The following is a 21,122-nucleotide window of genomic DNA, read 5'->3' as shown; positions in this document are numbered from 1 at the left end:
CACTGTGGTCAGACTAGAAAAACAACTCAACTTCCTGTGGAGCATACAGCAGCTGAAATTACTGGAAGGATTAAGATTTTTAAATAGAAGTAATTTACAAATTTGTTAAACTTTCTGGCACCAGTTGATATAAAAAAAAAATTGTTTTCCACTGGAGTACCCCTTTAACACAACATTAGTGTTTGTCAGCACAATAAACATAACAGAACCAAAATGAATCACGTCTTTAACAGGTTAAATGGTAGATCTCAGGTTAAATGGTAGAGTTTTTTTTTTGTTTGTCTTTCGAAGGTAAACTTAAAAAACCTAGATGAGAAAATTCATTCACCAGTAGCAATTCTAGAGGGAGACGGCATGACAAGGCTCTGGGGAATGACTCTACACGTACATAAAATCAAGTTGTTTTCCTGCAGGCAACCCTGTGATTTTCCCAATTCCACCAGGATAAGCTCTGGTAAATGAGATTTCTGAAGAAACACTGTACAGTTGTATTCAAATTAAAACTGTCTTTTTCTTAAGTGCTGCTATTTGATGTTAATAGCACTAACGTTTTGCATATGTTTGAAGATATTTAGTAAAATGTATTATTATTCCAGATACTTAAACATTCTCCATTTTTAGAAGTTAGTTATCAGCAAGTAATAGGAAGCAAAGGGATTATTTCATGTAATTTTTTATCAATTTTAGTATTCCTGCTAAAATGATATCTACTATAATTGTACCACGTATGAATATATATTAATATTTAAAAGTGAATATTCTAGTTAAAATATTGTGATCCCGGAGAGAGGCCTTAGATTGTGACAATGCACTCAAACTGTATTGAAGTAGAATATCTTGAAGGTAGTAAAGCTGAGAATTAAAGGACTATTCTGGAGTTATACTTTAAGCTTTTAGGGTACATTTACACGGGCAAGATCCGCTACAGAGGAAACTCTGTAGATCCCACCTGTGTGAATGTACCCTTTAAAGGGGTACTCCGCCCCTAGACATCTTATCCCCTATCCAAAGGATAGGGATAAGATGTCAGATCGCTGCGGTCCCGCTGCTGGGGACCCCAAGGATCGCTGCTGCAGCACCCCGCTATCATTACTGCGCAGAGCGAGATCGCTCTGCACGTAATGACGGGACATACAGGGGCCGAAGCATCGTTACGTCATGGCTCCGCCCCACGTTACGCCACGGCCCGCCCCACGTTACGCCACGGCCCGCCCCGTCAATACAAGCCTGTGGGAAGGGGGCGTGGCGGTCGTCACGCCCCCTGCCATAGACTTGAGTTAAGGGGACGGGCCCTGATGTCATGAGGGGTGGAGCCATGACGTCCGGCCCCTGTATCGCCCGTCATTACGCACAGAGCGAACTCGCTCTGTGCATCAATGATGCCATGGTCCCCAGCAGCGGGACCGCGGCGATCTAACATCTTATCCCCTATCCTTTGGAAAGGGGATAAGATGCCAGGGGCGGAGTATCCCTTTAAGAGCTCAGGTGGTTAGGAATTTGCCTGGCACCAATCACTCATTGGTGCCTGTCCTGGCTGTCGGAACTTTCTGTTATCAGTAGTGATATAGAGAATGCCCATGTAGCTAATCATTTAATAATCATAGTTCGTCTGCCCCTTTATTCTGCCATCTGCCCACATGTGCTCTGTTACATAAAGTGATGTGCCACCGACAATATTTAACTTGTCAAAACCCAGTTATCAGCCAGTTAAAGTGTTTGCTTGTTTATTGGCTGTTCGCCGGCCTTATTACACATGGTGGTTATCGGCTTGTTCGTAAAAGGGCCCTAAGCCTGAGAATAGGCCGAAACTTCCTTTCTGTTGAGAGAACTTTTCAGCAGTCTTCTCTTGTCGTCCGACAGAATTACAATAAAAGATAACACCTATGTAGAGATAACACATGTTCACACCGTTGACATTAGGTACCATAATAGTTTTAGCTCCCCTCGTTGCATAATGACCTTTGCATTGGTTCCATTGCATGCCTAGAAAAGTCTCCCATAGAGGTCAATGAGTTATTTCAGGGTCACAGGTTCCTGCAGTCCATTTTGATGCTGTACAAGCATATCTCTGATTGTTTTTAACAGATGCTCAGACAAATTGTCAGCCCTATAATCAGTTACATAAAATTAGGATAAAAATTTGGTCATACAATCCCTATAAGTAAAGAATTTACTATTGGTCATTTACCATAATTTGTTGTATATCTATGCATGAATTGTTTAACTTGCAAGGTAAATTGGGAGTATTTGTATAGAACATACACATCAACATAAACATAGCCTTTCATGCATCTTACAATTTTTTTTCCAGTTTTCGATAATTACGTTTATACAATATTTTCTTTCTGTATCTTAATAATTTATATAGTTGTTTAATACAAATTAAAGTGTTCACTTTAGTCTCCTTATGGTTTCCACGCTGTTCCTGATATATAGCTTTCACTTATCACCGCCAAAAGTTATGTAGTTCTTCATTAACAGATTCCATCATGCCCACTGCGGCTTCCCTGCATTCTGCCATTTTGGGATGTGGCATAGCTGTGTTTTAGCACAGCTGTGAGCTTGGCTTGAATACAAGGCCATTCTCCATAGTAGAAAGGCAGGCTTATCGCAGTAGCTGGAGCCCTTTTCATATACCAACAGTAAATAACGAGTTGTATTGATTTTGCCGAGATGCTGGTTTCTACATAATATTGCCATGTCTTTTGTTTATTTACCACGTCTTTAATAACCAAGAATATTGTGGTGTCCAGAAACCCTAAATGAGATCTTACTGAAAGACATTGTAAAATTGATAACATTCTTCGGAGAATACGTTTGCACTGGCTCTTCCTTTCACGTTTTTTTTTCCAAAGAAGAGAAATTACTTACGGCACGTTTTCAATTATAATTTTTTTTTTCTTTAAGGAATATCCAAAGGTGATTCAGAAAAACGTTTTTATTGACCTTTTTAAAGTCAAATCAATAAACCGTACCGAGTCTCCTAAATAATGTTTGGCCTGAACCTATTTGTACATGTTTTCATTACAGCTTCTTACCCTTTGACAGTCTCTGCTGGCCTGTATATAAATATGATGGATGCTGTATTGCTGGGAGGAGATGGCAGCAGCGTTTGTTGCTCTTTCTGCTGGGCTGTAGATTGTGAAATATTCTCCTGCTGTGAAGAGGGCTTCGGTGGGCCGGACCGTCATACCTTGGAGCTTTGTTACTGTAATCTGGAACGGCAGGACACGAGAGGGGCTAGTGCTGAAGAATGATTCGGGGGACTCCTCCATTCCTCCAGCACCTTGCTCCTTTCAGTTGAGAGGCACTATGTAATTGTAGCTTCCATGTCTATATTTGAGTGTTTACGGAAGGCTTAATAATTGTCTGGATGTACGCCTATTTATTTCAGACATCACTTACGCTTCTGGAGTCCAAATTTAACTGTTACATCTCCAAAAATGAAATCTGGCAGCTCCAGTCGTGCAGGTGACACAACTATATTCATTGAAAGGGAATTATTCCTTTTGGAGTATTGTGAATTAACATAAAAGCCAAAATTGTTATTTCAGGCTTATAATGTATCTCTTCCTCTACCTCCCCAGTGAATATACGGGGAATTGGCATGTTAATAGAACATCTGTAAGGGCTAGAGGCTATGCTTTGTTGCTTGCCCAAGGTGTTTGTGCTGTGTTGGCAATTGGTATAATTGAGTTGATTCTTTTTTTTGTTTTTTGTTTAATAAATAAAACACTATATGAGATATGACTTGTTTGGCCAATTTATGAGTTACAAGCGTGTGCTTTATTATCAAGAACACAAACTACTCCGACAAATAGGATCCTTTGGGGTTAGTCATTTAGCATGATACTGATGTGCATAACTCATGAGGCTTCCGACTGTCTCCGCTTCTCCCTAGTGCACATTATATGATGTTACCAAAAGGGCCAGGGCTAAGATAGCTTTAAAGGGGTACTCTGCTTCCCTATTTTTTTCCGAATGCTCGGTGCGGACTGCAGGGGTCGTGACATCACACCACACCCCCTCGATGCAAGTCTAGGGGAGGGGGCGTGGCACTAAATCACGAGTGGCAAGGCCGTGACATCATGGCACCACCCGCAGCCCCCACCCAGACTTTTGAACAGAATGTTTGTTTGTTTTTGACACCTAAAGGAGGAAGTGAGCACCTTCAGAAGGGCACCTATAGGGTTGTCAATCCATTTAAATGTCTGGTGGAATGTAATAAAAGAAGTCTGTCACCTTGCCATTCTCTGCTGCTCCTATTCCAGTGCTTCTCAGGTCCCCCATCAGTTTCTGCTTTCTGGTCCCTGGTGATGTGCATGTGTGACCAATATGCCCTGGCAGCAGTACCCACATGCCCATGTCGAAAGGGTCCAGGAAGTAAAGACTGATGGAAGGACCTAAAAAGCATTAGAATGGAAGCACTGGGCTTCAGTAAAGTGACTAGGACTTATTTTCCACCATTCTGAGCTGTTTTAGAAATAAATTTAATAGATCGGCCTGCTTCTTTAAATACTGTGATAAGTATTTGCTAGGTGGTATGATGACGTTTAAACTTTATATGTTATATTTCTATTACCTTTTCAGAATCAACCGGACAATATAAGTTTTTGTCCAGATAGGTGCCTAATAGAAACTCTTTTTGCCTCTGTCATGACAATAGTGTAATCTGAATATTGCCTTAATGTTCTCTTCTCAACCATATGGTGTAAATACTGTACATTATGGTTAAGAAACGGTTAAAAAAAACACCTGTGCTTAAATGGATACTCAAGTGAAATTTTTTTTTTTTTTTTAAATCAACTGGAGCCAGAAAGTTAAACAGATTTGTAAATGACTTCTAGTTCAAAAATCTTAACCCTTCCAATACTTATCAGCTGCTGTATGCTCCACAGGAAGTTCTTAACTTTTTAAATGTATTTTCTTTCTGACCACAGTGATCTCTGCTTACACCTGTCTGTGTCAGGAACTGTCCAGAGCAGGATAGGTTTCCTATGGGGATTTGCTCCAGCTTTTGACAGTTCCTGAGACGCAGAGAGCACTGTGGTCAGATGGAAAAGAAATGTAAAAAGAGAAGAACTTCCTATGGAGCATACAGCAGCTAAGTACTGGAAGGGTTAAGGTTTTTAAATAGAAGTAATTTACAAATCTGTTTTATGTTCAGTTGATTTAAAAATAAAAAAATGTTACCGGAGTACCCCTTTTAAGTACTAACATTAGGTAGCGATCATATCCATGGTGAAAATTCACACCAAAAATGTTACAAATTTTAAAACCCTTTTTGTTTTGGAAAATGTCTGCAGCATTTAATACACAAAAATGATATGAGATAGATATTTTAACTTTTGCTTTAATGAAGAGAAAAAAGAAAGCAAAAAATGTAGCCCTTTTTATATTGTCAAAGAGTTGTTATGTAAGGGCATGCCCCCCACCCCCCCCCCCAACATATTCTTCAGATGTGGATGGCAGCCACCAGTGGAGAAATCGCTGTAGTACTTCAGCTGGTATTCCATTAAAAGGAAAACCTTAGAGAATTGCGTAGTAAATAACAATTCAGTGACTTCAGCAATCCATTTCTGTTATTTTCTCTGCATTTCAATAAACATTAGATAAACTGCCTCCACATCCCGGGTTAATAAGCAGCTGCAGGCTACCAATGTTCCTGGCTTCATCAATTTGTGGCCAACGCTGACGTGCAAATAACGTCTGATAAACAAGCCCTCTCCATCTGCATGATAATTGTCCGCGGCTGGGAAGCCTGCTTTCATCTTGTACTATTCTCAGGTACCTTTAGCTCTTAGGTAATGTAGGGCAGCAAAACTGTGTCCGGCTAATTATTAGATCACAGCGCAGAGTCCTTAGAGGGCTTGTCCAGGGGTCTCCTGAATTAGCCTAACAGCATAATAAAAATAGAAAATAACTGTCTACACAGACTTATTTATTTTATTTAATTTTTTTTCTTGCATTGAAGAACACTTGACATGTTGGTGGTTTTCTATTTAGGGCTAGCTGGTATAGTGATTTTCTTTTGTGTTTCTATAGAGAAGCCTATGGGAAAGATGCCAGTAAAACCCCCATATATATGTTTCCTATCTCCCTACAGCAGTCTTTCCTAACCAGTGTGCCTCCAGTTGTTGCAAAACTAGCATGCCCAGACAGCTGGAGGCCCACTGGTTGGAAAACATTGCCCTATAGCCTTTAAAGGGGTACTCCTAGACATCTTATCCCCTATCCAAATGATAGGTGATTAAATGTCTGATTGGAGGGAGACCCCCACAATCTCCCTGCTGAACCTGGCGTTCATTTAGAGGGTCGGATGCAGTGCTGGAGGCTCGTGATGTCATAGCCACGCCCCCACAATGCAAGTCTATCACGCCCCCTCCCATAGACTTGCATTGAGGGGGCATGGCCGTGACGTTACGAGCCTCCACCCCCCATTGCCAATCATCCGGCATGGAGTCAAGTTCATTCCATGCACCGGATGTCTGGGGTGCTGCAGCAGAGATCGTGGTGGTCCTCAGCGGTGGGATCCCCGCCATCAGACATCTTATCCCCTATCCTTTGGGTAGGGGATAAGATGTCTAGGGGCAGAGTACCCCTTTAAGGGTAAGTTCACACGTGTTTTATCTGCTGCAGTTCTTTAGTAGATTTGCAGCAAAATCTGTAGCACCAAATATGCAGCAAAAATCTGCACATGTGAATGTACCCTAAAGTGTTTACTCCAACATCAAAAGTTATCTGCTACTCACTGGAAAGGCTGTTCTGTGGGAGAGTTAAGGTGTCATAGTACTGGATTATGTGGGGAAAATTGTATTTTCTTCAGTGACTGACTGGATTATAGTTGCATACTGTATATTTGTCTATGATATATTACTCTTATACTGTAAGGTGAATGGGCTTAGAGCACCCACTCTTGTGCTTCATGTTGGCAGATGCTGCTGGTGATGCATTGGTGTCACAAGGTTCTTGGTAAATAGAAAGTCAGCTTGCTCTGTTTCTTGAATTGTCACCCTGTGTCTGATCCCTTCACAATAATTTCTTCCACTGACCTTTTTTTTTATATTTCAGACAGTTTAATATTCGGATGAAGAAGGATACATCTTCCACTGACATTTTTTTTTATATTTCAGACAGTTTAATATTCGGATGAAGAAGGATACATCTCTATTTTCTCCTGATTTCCAGCTAGAAATGGGAGGAGAAGTTTTACAATATGATACCTCTCACATATACACTGGGCAGCTTTTTGGTAAGTAAAAGGAATTTACAGTGTTTTTGATGCTGCAAATTTGCAATAAAGAAGCAATTTGAGCAATACATTGTGTCATGCCAAGATGCGGGGCCTTCCGGTGTGGAGCATGCCACAAGGCATAATATGTTTCTTCTGAGCTGATAACTTATTTTATATGCCCTAACCCCCCCCCCCCCCCCCCCCCACACACACACACACATTTTTGGACCTGATGCAATCCTTCTTGAAAATTCTTGAATGATGTCATGATATACACTTAATGACCACTTTATTAGGTACCCCTTTTGCCATCAGAAATGCCTTCATTCTTTGTGGCATACCTTCTACAAGGTTCTGGAAACGTTTCTCAGAGATGTTGGTCCATATGAACATGATGACAGCACAGTTGCTGCAGATTTGTCAGCTGCACATCCATGATGGGAATCTCCCATTCTGCCACATCCAAAAAGTTGGATTGAGATCTGGTCACTGTGGAGGCCACTGGAGTACAGCGAACTCATTGCCATGTACAAAAAACTGTTTAAGATAGTGACCTTTGTAACATGGTGCTTCATCCTAGTGGAAGTAACCATCAGAAGATGAGTCCACTGTGGTCATAAAGTGATTGACATGGTCAGCAACAATCAGGTAGGCTGTCGAAAGATGAAAAGATGCTCAATTGATACGAAGGGTCCAAAGTGTGCAAATAAATTATCCCCCACACCATTACACCACCAGCCTGACCTCTTGAGACAAAGCAGGAAGGATCTGTGCTTTCATGATGTTTATGCCAAATTCTGACCCTGCCATCTTAATGTCACAACTTATCAGATGTTCTTTCAGTCTTCCATTTTCTAGTTTTAGTGAACCTGTGCAAATTGTAGCAGAAGTTTCCTGTTTTTAGCTGACAGGAGTGGCAACTGGTGTGGTCTTTTACTGCTGTAGCCCATCTGCTTCAAGGTTTGACATATTGTGCATTCAGAGATGTTATTCTGCATAACTTTGTTGTAACAAGTAGTTATTTGAGTTATTGTTGATTTTGTCATCTTAAACCAGTCTGCACATTCTCGGACATCAACAAGGCATTTTCGTTTACACAAATGCCGCTCACTGGATGGACCTCTTTTTGGACCATTCTCTGTAAACCCTACTGAGCTCTGGCCGAAACTTCTTCCTGGTGCTCAGGCTCAAAACATGATAGAATTCAGATTAGTCTTTGACTCTAATTAATATGTTGTACACTTCTTTTGTGTAATGCTTCCTTTGCACTATTATGTGTTAATAGGTGAACGTGGGACTGTGTCTCATGGATCTGTGCTGAATGGTAGATTTGAAGGTTTTATTAAGACCCCTCAAGGCACCTTTTACGTGGAGCCAGCAGAAAGATATTTCAAAGGCAAAGCTGTTCCGTTTCATTCTGTTATGTATCATGAAGATGATATCAGTAAGTATTGTCCAAGATCATTTAATGAAATGTCCTTTATCACATTTTTGAATCGATGCAGATAGCTTACTGTATATTTATGAAGAGCTTTCTGTTCCTTACCATTAAAGCTTTGCATATCTCATCAAATATTGATGTACATGAATTTCTTATGGTTATATAACCCTCATGTACACTGCTTTAGACTCTGTACAGTAGCATATGGAATCAGCCATGTTGGCTGTATGGTATTTCCCCCTACCTTCTTAGGCTATGTTTACACATCAGAATTTCTGTGCGTCATTCTGCATTGGAATTCTGCATGGGGATTCCGCAGCAGCAGAGTCCCGTTGAATTCAACAGGAAATTTCTGCACCAGACGTTGTCCACAGAAAGAATGAAAACCACACTACACGGAATTCCCAGAGATTTTCATTGCAGACATTCCGACATGGGAACATAGCCTATGTCCCAGAACAGAGAAGGCGTACGACCACCGGTGGCGGTCAAACGCCTTCTTGGCGTCAAGTGCCAAAATTAAAGCAGAGCTCTTGGTGCACTCAAGATGAGAAAATACATTATGAAGGCATCTGGTGTTATCAGAGGCTTGGCATCCTGCTATAAAACCAGACTGGTCGGGATTGATCAGGGATGGGAGAAGTAAAGAGATACGGGAGGCTAATATTTTAGCAAAAATGTTTATATCTTCGTTTAGCAGGGAGAAGGGTCTAAAGTTTTGAGGGGAGTCCGCTGTCTTCCCTGGCTTGGGGAGAGTAACTGTAGCAGCTTGCAAATTTTCAGCAGGCATATCACCTGCAAGGGTTGCAGCTTGGCAAAATGCCCTTAGGTGCGGGGTGAGGATATCTTTAAAAGTCTTGTAGTAAGAGGTGATAAAGCCATCGGGACCAGGCGCTTTGTCGGGGGACGGACTTGATGACCTGCAGGACTTCATCACAAGTAATCTCTTTATTTAGGGAGGCCAGTTTGGGGGCAGACAGACGTGGGAGGTTGAGGCGAGTAAGGTAAGCAGAAGTGAGATCCGTTGGGGAGGTAATAGTTTCACTTAAATTTTAAAGCCAAGAATAGAAGGCCTGAAAGCTGTTTGCAATATCATCTGGGGTGTACAATTTAACATTTGTGTGAGGGTGCATCAAATATGGAATACAGGATTTTAGTTGGCATTTCTTCAGTCAGTCTATATGACTTTTCATATGCGGATAGCAAGAGGCAGTGTAAGTTGCGACGGAGAGCAGCTATGTTAGCAGCTGTGTCCGTAGAGGGAGAAGATGTATTGGAGTCCTCCGCTAAACGTAAGGCAGACAAGGTGTCAATTTTTTTCTCCCGTTATATTGTGGTTTTCAATGAATTAGCAAAGAGGGACCTATCTATCAGGAACGTATCTATGCAAGACTATGTATTATGCACTCCTGAATGAAAAGTAAAGTCTCTTTCTGTTGTGTGTTGTATCCTCCAAATGTTGTATAAGTCCTCTTCTAGTAATTAAGGGGAAAGAGTAGCAGAAGAAAAGAAAGAGGAGGAAGTACAGTCAAGAGCAGCATCAAAGAAATAAAGACAAAAAAGACAACCGGGAGGCAGCGCCTCGTGTATTACCCTTGGCAGGTGAGGGAACCAAAAAGTATGCTGAATGTACACCCAGGACTTAAGTCAGGGTGGCCGCTCACCTTAAAGTAGAAGAATTGCGCATATCACCCCTTGATTGGGGTACCAGATAGAGTTGGATGAGCTGCCGAGCCTGATGGTCACAGGAGCGTGTCAACGCCCTGTAGAAACTGGAATACTTGTGAGAAAAAAGACCAATGGATCCAGGCGCTGCTCTATCCAGGTATACACAGGATGCAGGTAAGTGTTCTTAATAAAGCAATTTTATTGAACACAAAACAAAAGGATCATGACGCGTTTCGGGGTAAATTCCCCTTCCTCAGATGATCCTCAGGATCATCTGAGGAAGGGGAATTTACCCCGAAACGCGTCATGATCCTTTTGTTGTTTTGTGTTCAATAAAATTGCTTTATTAAGAACACTTACCTGCATCCTGTGTATACCTGGATAGAGCAGCGCCTGGATCCATTGGTCTTTTTTCTCACAAGTATTCCAAGAGCAGCATCAGATAGGGTGTTGAAGTCCCCACAGATGACCAAGGAGCCCCAAGAAGCAAAATTGACCTACATTTGGAGCGTACACTGACACTATGGTGAGACGCGTGGCATTGACAGTACACCGAAGGATCACATTCCTTCCATTGGGGTTTTGATACACATTCTTGAAAAGTGAAAGCAACTGAGTTTTTGATGCCGATGGCAACCCGTTTAGACTTTGTGCTGTAATGTGAATGATGGATATGTGAGAAAGCAGGATGATGTGAACGAGCAGCATCCTTGGAGAGGTGGGGAGTCTCTTGGGTGCAAAGAATGTCGCACCTTAGAGACTGAGCGTTTGAGGAATGTTCAGTCCATTTACATTAAGGCTAGCAATAGTTATGACCATTTTTAAAAATCATGAGATGCAGTGAAAAGTAGCATGACCTATAATACGCAGAGGTGTGGAAATTTAATAAAAAAACAAAAAAAAAAAAAACTACTTGTCCACTGGAGTAAAACAGAGCAAAATATACTTGTGACAAACCACTTGTCCAGCCAATTTTCGCTTTTACACTCTTGTTTTTTCCTCCACCCCCTATAACAGTCATAACTAACTACCTTTTTCATTTCTCCATAACATATGCTCCGAAACAAAAATATTGGAAGTGAAGTTTAAATAGTAAAGGATAATTTAGCATATCTGGTGGTTTTCTTTTCTACGCCATTAACCTTGAGGTTAAGCTAACATGTTATTTTGATACTTTAGGCCGGCCTGATTACAGCAATACCAAATTTGTATAATTTCCATCATGTTTTACTAATTTAAAAAGCATTCAGAACTTTTTTAGATGTTTTTAATTGTCATTTTCTGACCCCTGTAGCTTTTTTTTAATCCCGCCCCCCCCCCTGCATACAGGGCTGTATGAGGGCTAATTTATTGCACCATAATCTTTTGTTTGTATCTGCACCATTTTAATATTGATCTGACTTTTAATCGCTTTTAACTTTTTTTTTTCTGGGATATAAAAATTGCAATCCTGTTTTTTTTTCTTCTTCTTTTGTCATTTTTTTTTTTTCTTCTTTTGTCATTTACCATACGGGATACATAAAGTTATATTTTAATAATTTGTACAATTATGCACGCAGCGATACCAGATATGTTTTTTTTTTTTTTAGATTTATATGTTTTATATATAGGAAAAGGGGGTGATTTGAACTTTTAATAGGGAAGGAGTTTATGTGTGTCTTTTAAACTTTTTAATAAAAAAAAAGAAAAAAAAAACTTTTAACACTTTATTAGTCCCTTAAGGGACTTTTAGGAGGAATCATTAGATTCCTCATACAGATCAATGAAGGTCCATAGGGGGGGGGGGGGGGGGGATTGGGTTACGGGCTTTTAGTGGGGGTGTTGGGTCGGGCGACCAGCCCCACTAGCCCACCAGGGAGCATTCACATGTCCCTTTAGCTGCCGCTCTCAGGTTTGACAACAGCGATCTAAAGGGTTAATAGCCAGGCGCAGCTATTAGCAGCGGCCCCCAGCTACTGAAAACAGCTGGGGACTGCAGAGTATGGAGCGGGCAGGAGTCGGGAGCCCACTCCATACAGACTGCTGAGCACCGCTGTGCTTGTCAGGTCCGGCCCTGCTTGCCCGAAGCAGGGCCAAGGACCAGAAAAATTCACCTGCCCGGCGCACGGAACTGGGCGACAGGAATTCCACATGCCTGGATACGGTGGGACAGAACGCACATCCCAGCCAGCGTGCATCTGTCATACTTATACAGAGTGGTTACTGTTTAGTACTTATGTTGGCGCTTCTTCATTATTAATTCTCTGGTGCACAAAGTATACTAGAAAACAGTGTCAAAGACAGTAGGGAAAAGGATGTCTTATCTTCAGAGGAGACATCCTCAGGTGGGTGGGGGTCTGAGTCCACTCTGACGTGGGCACACGACCAGAGCCCGCCACTGAAGCAGGCAATTAGTAAATTCACCAGCCGAAGATTCATGCGGTAGACCAGTCCTTGTCCTTGTTTTGCAGGGCTCAGGGAAGGGGAGCCAGCTGGGTATCTTTCATAACGCTCCAGGCAAGGAGCAGTTGGATCTTCTGCCTCATAGATGCTGGGGTCTCAGGTCTCTCGTCTGCTGAGCGGGTAGCTGAGAGGCAGTCAGCAGTGAGTGATGGTCTGGGAGAGCCGCTCTTTGTGCTGTGCTGCTGGTGTTGTTCCCGAGGTGGAGTGGTGTAAGCACGGCCGGTGCCATCTTGGAGCGGGGCATCTAGCGGCTTGATACTGAATTTAGCCAGGGAACTGTGCCTTACCGGCTTCTTGCGGCAGACGGGCATGTCAGGCAGGAGTTGAGGAGTGTTTATCAGTGTTTTTTTAAGAAGTGACCGGCTGTGTAAAGGTCGCTTTACCTGGATCTGTAGCGGAGCTCTCCTAACATGCGACCATCCGCTTCGGCTGCCAGGCCACGCCCTCTAGAATCACTTATTAACAAACATGAACACCTAGGCCTTTCCGACACATGCTACTGCCTCTCTAATAGACACTGTATAAATGCAGTTGGTGCATGAAATGTGTAAGTGCACGTGTGTTACCAGATGGTTTGGGATTTAATATTCCAGAAATAAAATTTTGTAGTTGATCCCTCCTGGTTCTTTTTACCCATTTAATATAATTTTTGGAAAATTTCTCTATGAAATGCAATTTGTGTGTGTGTACACCAGGGTACCTCCAGATGTTGCAAAACTACATCTCCCAACATGCCTGGGCAGCCTTTGGCTGTCCAGACATGCTCAGAGTTGTAGTTTTGCAACACCTGGAGACACCCTGGTTTTGAAACACTGGTGTACATGCATAATTACATACATAACACACACACACACACACACACACACATTCATGTCAATACGGGTGGATTAACTTTAATACACTGCTAAAAAAAAAAATGAAGGGAACACTAAGATAACAGTGAACTAATCGTATGAATTACTTTCGTCTTTACATAGTTGAATGTGCTGACAACAAAATCACACAAATTATCAATGGAAATCAAATTTATCAACCCATGGAGGTCTGGATATGGAGTCACACTCAGAATCAAAGTGGAAAACCACACTACAGGCTGGACAAACTTTGCTGTAATGTCCTTAAAACAAGTCAAAATAAGGCTCAGTAGTGTGTGTGGCCTCCACGTGCCCGTATGACCTCCCTACAATGCCTGGGCATGCTCCTAGTGAGGTGGTGGATGTCTCCTGAGGGATGTCCTCTCAGACCTAGACTAAAGCATCCTCCAACTACTGGACTGTGGTGCAACGCAGCGTTGGTGGATGGAGCGAGACATGATGTCCTAGATGTGCTCAATCGGATTCAGGTCTGGAGAATGGGCGGGCCAGTCCATAGCATCAATGCCTTCCTCTTGCAGGAACTGCTGACACACTCCAGACAAGTGAGGTCTAGCATTGTCCTGCATTAGGAGGAACCCAGGGTCAACTGCACCAGCATATGGTCTCACAAGGGGCTTAAAGGGGTACTCCTGTGGGTGTTTTATTTATTTATTTTTTTAAATCAACTGGTGCCAGAAGGTTAAACAGATTTTGTAAATTACTTCTATTAAAAAAAAAAAAATCTTAATCCTTCCAGTACTTTTTAGGGGCTATATACTACAGAAGAAATGCTTTTCTTTTGGGATTTCTCTGATTTCACGACCACAGTGCTCTCTACTGACCTCTGCTGTCCATTTTTTGAACTGTTCAGAGCAGAAGAAAACCCCCATAGCAAACATATGCTGCTCTGGACAGTTCCTAAAATTGGCAGCAGAGGTCAGCAAAGAGCACTGTGGTTGTGACATCAGAGAAATCCAAAATCAAAGCATTTCCTCTGTAGTATACAGCCCATAAAATTTATTGGAAGGATTAAAGATTTTTTAAGAAAAGTAATTCACAAATCTGTTTAACTTTCTGGCACCAGTTGATAAAAATTTTTTTCCACAGGAGTACCCCTTTAAGGATCTCATCTCTGTACCTAATGGCAGTCAGACTACCTCTGGCAAGCACATAGAGGGCTGTGCAGCCCCCCCAAAGATATGCAACTGCACACAATTACTGACCCACTGCCAAACCGGTCATGCTGGTGGATGTTGCAGGCAGCAGAACGTTCTGTATGGCGTCTCCAGACTCTGTCACTTCTGTCATATGTGCTCAGTGTGAACCTGCTTTCATCTGTGAAGAGCACAGGGCACCAGTGGCGAATTTACCAATCTTGGTGTTCTCTGGCTAATGACAAACGTCCTGCACTGTGTTGGGCTGTGTAAGCACAACCCCCACCTGTGTACGTTAGGCCCTCATGGAGTCTGTTTCTGACCATTTGATTGGACACATGCACATTTCTTGCCTGCTGGAGGTCATTTTGCAGGGCTCTGGCAGTGCTCCTCCTGCTCCTCCTTGCACAAAGGCGGAGGTAGCGGACCTGCTGCTGGGTTGTTGCCCTCCTACAGCCTCCTCCACATCTCCTGATGTACTTCCCTGTCTCCTGGTAGCGCCTCCATGCTCTGGACACTACGCTGACAGACACAGCAAACCTTCTTGCCACAGCTCGCATCGATGTGCCATCCTGGATGAGCTGCACTACCTGAGTCACTTGTGTGGGTTGTAGACTCCGTCTCATGCTACCACTAGAGTGAAAGCACCGCCAGCATTCAAGTGACCAAAACATCAGCCAGGAAGCATAGCAACTGAGATGTGGTCTGTGGTCACCACCGTTAGAACCACTCCTTTATTGGTGTCTTGCTAATTGCCTATCATTTCCACCTGTTGTCTGTTCCATTTGCACAACAGCATGTGAAATGGATTGTCAATCAGTGCTGCTTCCTGTGTTGTTTAAGTGTTCCTTTTTATTTTTTGGAGCAGTGTAGTTGGCTAGTGACTACATTTTGGCAACATGGTGAGCAGAGGCTGGTAAAAGGATTCTGAACCTTGTATCCAGAAAATTTTAAATACACAACAAATGCATATGTACACCTATACACTTATGAATGAAAAGGCAAAATAGTTAGAGGCTGCCCATTTATTTATTTTATAAAAAAACAAACAAAAACACTGAATCTATACCTAGGGACTAAAGCATATGTATTTCATACCGAGCAAATAGACCCTTCATAGCGGTGCAGTAGTTCTCTGACTGTAAGGAACAGTAGAAAAAGGCAAAAATAAATTGCACATTACATAGTGAATATCTTCCTTTCCGGTCTCTGTCTAGGCCTCCTGCATGGTAGTTAAGAGCCTCTGGTACATGAGCAGCTTGTATTGCTTCACAAGTTAAAATGACATTATGGGGGCTTGAAGGACCTCTGTTTGATGTGAGCAGATAAACCAAAGGTAATTGTCAGTGCTGGCATGCTGCATTTGATATCAGATTAATGGTACTTGTCTTGTTCTCCAGCTATCTTTTGTATGATTCTTTTTGTGGTAGGAAAATTCCACCTTAGGAGGTAAATTGCTCTCAATTCATACTTGCTCTTTTGGTTACTGTCTGCAAAGAATGCAAACTGAATTTGTTATGTAAGCTTTACAGTCTTACTGTTGCTTCAGTTCTTTTATTAATAAAATTCTCCTGGGTGCAATTTTGGCACTTTTTTTCTTTTAAATTTATTTAATTATAACCTTAAATGGCTACATTCACATCCATTCACATCATATTTATGACAGTTGGTAGCCGTATCCGTTTTAGGTTTCTCTAAACGGGAAAGAAAAAACAAACGCAACTGTATGTATTTTAATGCTCAATGGGGGAGATTTATCAAAATCTGTGCAGAGGAAGAGTGGTGCAGTTGCCCATAGCAACCAATCAGATTGCTTCTTTCATTTTCCACAGGCCTCTTTAGAGGCCTGTGGAAAATGAAAGAAGCAATCTGATTGGTTGCTATGGACAACTGCACCACTCTTCCTCTGCACAGGTTTTGATAAATCTCCCCCAATGTGTTTTGCATTCAGTGCAATGTTATAAAAACCATATTTGGTTTTTGTAACATTCAGAAAGTTTTTCAAATCCGGACCGTCCCATGGATTTTTCATTTTTGCACTTTCCTTTCTTTCCTCACTTTTATAATAGCCATAACGCTTACAATTTTCCACATACAGACACATATGAGGGCTTATTTTTTTGCACCACCAATTGTACCTTGTAATGAAATCACTCATTTAATTACCACAAAATCTATGGTAAAATCCCCCAAATAATGTGTAGGGCAAAATTGAAACCCTTCCACCCCTTCCCAAGCATTCTGCAACTTTTGTGGGCTTCTGTTTCTACGCAGTGCATTTTTCAGTAGAAATTACACATTATCTAAAATTTATAGGTCCATATGATTAAAGGGGTACTCTGCTGCTCAGCGTTTTGAACAAACTGCTCCCAATGCTGGAGCCGTGTCTGGGCTATGATGTCATTAGTTCCTTGTGCCAGCTCCAGCGTTCGGAACAGTTGTTCCAAACGCTAAGCAGAGGAGTACCCCTTTAAAAGGATACCTGATAGGTGTGTGTGTGTGTGTATATATATATATATATATATATATATATATGTCCTTAAGGACTGAGGGCGTATCCATACGCCCGTGGGAAATGGTTGGGGACCGGAGCCGGATGCCTGCTGAAATCATTCACCCCCCCCCCCCCCCCCCCCATGTCGGCGATCGGAGAAAATCGCATGTCAGTTCAGACATGCGATTTTCTCCAATTCCGGGCTGACTGGGTCTCTGGTGACCCGATCACCTGGAAAATAGGGCTGATCGGAGTTGTCAGCAACAGCCCCGATCAGCCTTAAGGATTGGAGCGAGATCGCAAAGCTGCGATCTACTCCTATCCCCTGCCATTACTCAGAACGGAGTTCTCTGACCAATGGCAGCGCAGGACAGGGGGTTGCCATGGCAACCCCCCGTTCTGCCCGCCCCTGGATGTCGAGGGGCTCTGGGAAGAAGATGGAGGCCGTACCTGCAGGAGAAGATGCCTGGGGACCTGGGATCTTCGCTGGAGCCTGCAGGATCCTGATCAGGTAGGGAATCGGCAGTGGGGGGGGGGGGGGGGGTAGGGGAATTGAAAGTGAAAGTAAATCGATCTTTACTGTGGCAACCACTAGGGGGGCCAAACTGCAACTCCCAGCATGCCCAGACAGCCAAAGGCTGTCTGGGCATGCTGGGAGTTGTAGTTTTGCAACATCTGGAGGGTCACAGTTTAGAGACTACTGTTACAGTGGTGCCCAAACAGTAACCCTCCAGATGTTGCCAAACTACAACTCTCAGCATGCCTCGACTGCCCAGGCATGCTGGGAGTTGTAGTTCTGTAACATCTGTCCCTTCAGATTTAGCAATTTTCATGACATTTTTTAAAATTGCTGCTCTACTTTGAAGCCTTGAAATACTTGAAATATGTCCATTTTATGATGCCAACATAAAGTGGACATATTTATGGACATTTATCAACGGGTTTAGTCAGGTTTTCTTTACTATAATTGTCGCAAAATTGTCGCAACTGCGCGATTTTTTTGTGCGACATTTTGACTGGAAAGCGAGAAAAGCAAGTTTTCCAAAAATTAACTATGTAGTAATCATTTTAAAATGGACTACGGGTAGTCAGGTATTAACTGCGACAGTCGCAGCTGCGCAAAAAAAAGTCGCAACAGGGTTAAAAATTTACTAAATTTACTCCAGCTCAAACATGAAGCACAAAAAGCTACTACCAAAGTAAAAAAGGAGAAATTATCAACAGGCTGAAACCAGTTGATAAATAAGTCACACATAAGCAAAAAAAAGTAAGGAAAAAATTACTAAAAAAAAGAATACATAAGCAAACATTGATAAATGTCCCTCATTGTGTTTGTGAAGAAAAATAAAATTTATTGGGAATATCCATTTTCCTTACAATTAGAGAGCTTCAAAGTTAGAAAAATGCAAAATTTTCTACATTTTCATGAAATTTTGGGATTTTTCACCAAAAAAGGATGCAATTAACGTAGAAAATTTACCACCAAAATAAAGTAGAATATGTCACGAAAAAACAATCTCAGAATCAGAATATTCGGTAAAAGCATTTTCGCGTTATTAATTTGTAAAGTGACGGTGGTCATAATTGCGAAAAAGGGCTCAGTCCTTAAGGTGAAAAAGGGCTGCGTCCTTAAGGGGTTAATGTGTATGTATGTGTTTTGCTTTATTTGACTACTTTTTAAAAGATACACTAGAAATTAATACAGGTTATGCCAGAAATCTACATGTGGCGCACAAATACAGTAAAAAATGCACCACATTTAATAGATGGGTTTTCTTTATACATTTTGCTTGCAGTTGTCTCTTAATTTAGACTGGCGTAAAGAATGTTGGTAATTTATAAAGTTCTCCTTAGAGTCTCTGAAAAATCAATTTAAAAAATCACTCCATATGTCAGTCTTGATAGAAATGAAAAAAATCACTACTTGGGACTGGGTGTTTTTAAAATAAAGGTTTGGCAAATTTTTCCTTCATGGAGTCATCTGAAAAATACTCTGAATTTTAAAGTTTTTATTACTCTGCTTAAAAAAAAAAAAAAAATCTTGCTTCAAAATGTTTGTACCCATAACTGCAAGCAAAAACATTTTTTTAATTTAAAAAAGTGTTTTAACTTTTTTAAATGTTAAAAGCATTCTAAAATCAGGAATTGTACTGCATGATAAACCTAACAGCCCTGAAAAGAAACAATTCCCATCCACTATCACCCTGATTTACAGAACATTGCATTGATCGCCTGCTATATTTACCCTTTTTCCCCCACTAGTAATAAATCAACGTTTTTTTTCTACTCCAAGATGCATATAAGTAGTAGTTCTTTCCTCTGTATATAATCTATGCATATTTAGAAATTCAGCCTCTCGGCAATCCATTTTAATATGTAAATGTGGCTTAAAGGGGAATTCCAGCCAAAGACCTCTTATCCCCTATCCAAAGGATAGGGGATATGAAGTCTGATTGCAGGGGGCACGCCGCAGTTCTTTTAGTGTCCACTATCTGTACGTTGTAACCGCCCTATAACCAATTTACTTGGGGTATTTTTTTACATGTGGCAGACTTGTTACACACATAGCTGCAGCTATACTGTTCATTTAATAGGGTTAACAAGTCCATGCACATGGTGCAGAAACAACTCAATTCTAATAGTAAGTTTCTGTAACACATCTGTACATAACCTAAGATGCTTATCTTCCCTATTTTTTTTTCCACCTAGATTAGAAATTCATATCACAGAAAAGTGACCATAACAGTGGCATTAGGCAGAAAACGATCAGTGTATCTCCGATTTCTGTGACGTATTCTGCATTGTACTCTTCAGACAGAAAAATACAATGTAGAAACGTAGCCTCCAGGCTAAGACTGTGCTACAATATTGGTGTGACCAAAGGTTCTGCCAAAATCGTTGTGGAGGATAAAGGCCATATGAATGTAAATGTACATTTCAGCACCTGAAGGGTGCACTTTTTAGATGTCTGCTAAAAGAAGAATCAGCTGTTGCCATGACAGGATGGATAGGAGGGATAGCAGTCCAATTAGAGCTAATAATAATGATGTCTCCCAGGTCAACTGATCTGTTTTCCCAGCGTGTGGTGTGTGTAAGTGGTAATACGCTGATGACTCAACCTCTGGTTTTGTTCTTTACATAGCGGAGAACAGAGATAATGTGCGCTTACAGACATAGCCTTTGTGGTGTTGAACCTGATGGGTGGTGCCTAGCTTGATAAGGGGAAAACTTTGACAAGCATCTGCCAGGAGACTAAATTCCCTCCTGTGAATAAATACATGTGTGTGACTGAGTGTAATAAATATATATTAACAGGATTAGCACCCACATACAGTTCACTCCAGCAAGTAGGGTGCAACAGTCTGCATCAGTTTTATTTTCTTCCAAAACAGGAAAATAAAACAAGATAAAACCAAAACTTAGGCCGTCTGGCCACAGACTATGTACAAGACAGTTAACTATCCCAAGCTGATCCCACAAACAAAGCATCCAACACTTACCGTAATTTTCGCCGTATAAGACACACTTTTTCTACCCGCGGCTAATACAGGACATCACGATCGCGGTGATGCCCTGTATTAACCCTTCAGAAGCGGCGATCAAAGCTGACCGCCACGTCTGAAGCGAAAGTGACACTTACCTGGCTGCTCAGTCAGGCTGTTGGGGACCGCTGCGGTGAAATCGTGGCGTCCCGAACAGCTTACATGACACCGGGAGGGACCTTACCTGCCTCCTCTGTGTCTGCTCCGTGCTGGGATCTCCTGCATGGCCGGCGCTCTCCTTCGCCGTCGTCACGCATGCCGTCCCGTCATCCAATAGGAGCGGCGTGCGTAGC

The 21,122-nt window shown here is 41.9% G+C and overlaps 1 protein-coding gene across 3 annotated transcripts in view; it reads left to right on the top strand.

Moving 5' to 3' along the window:
• The window catches only part of ADAM10 (ADAM metallopeptidase domain 10), a 204,777-nt gene that overhangs the window by 133,116 nt on the left and 50,539 nt on the right, over positions 1-21,122 (top strand). For all 3 annotated transcript variants that reach the window (XM_056572425.1, XM_056572427.1, XM_056572426.1), the window contains exons 3-4: positions 7,134-7,252; positions 8,520-8,678. In XM_056572425.1, coding sequence (XP_056428400.1) covers positions 7,134-7,252; positions 8,520-8,678 — 278 coding nt within the window. The remainder of the gene's footprint in view (positions 1-7,133; positions 7,253-8,519; positions 8,679-21,122) is intronic.

The sequence above is a fragment of the Hyla sarda genome, chromosome 4, assembly GCF_029499605.1.
Source record: "Hyla sarda isolate aHylSar1 chromosome 4, aHylSar1.hap1, whole genome shotgun sequence".
Lineage (NCBI taxonomy): Eukaryota > Metazoa > Chordata > Amphibia > Anura > Hylidae > Hyla > Hyla sarda.
Note: the sequence above shows the minus strand (reverse complement) of the source record. Positions and strands in the feature narration are given on the sequence as shown.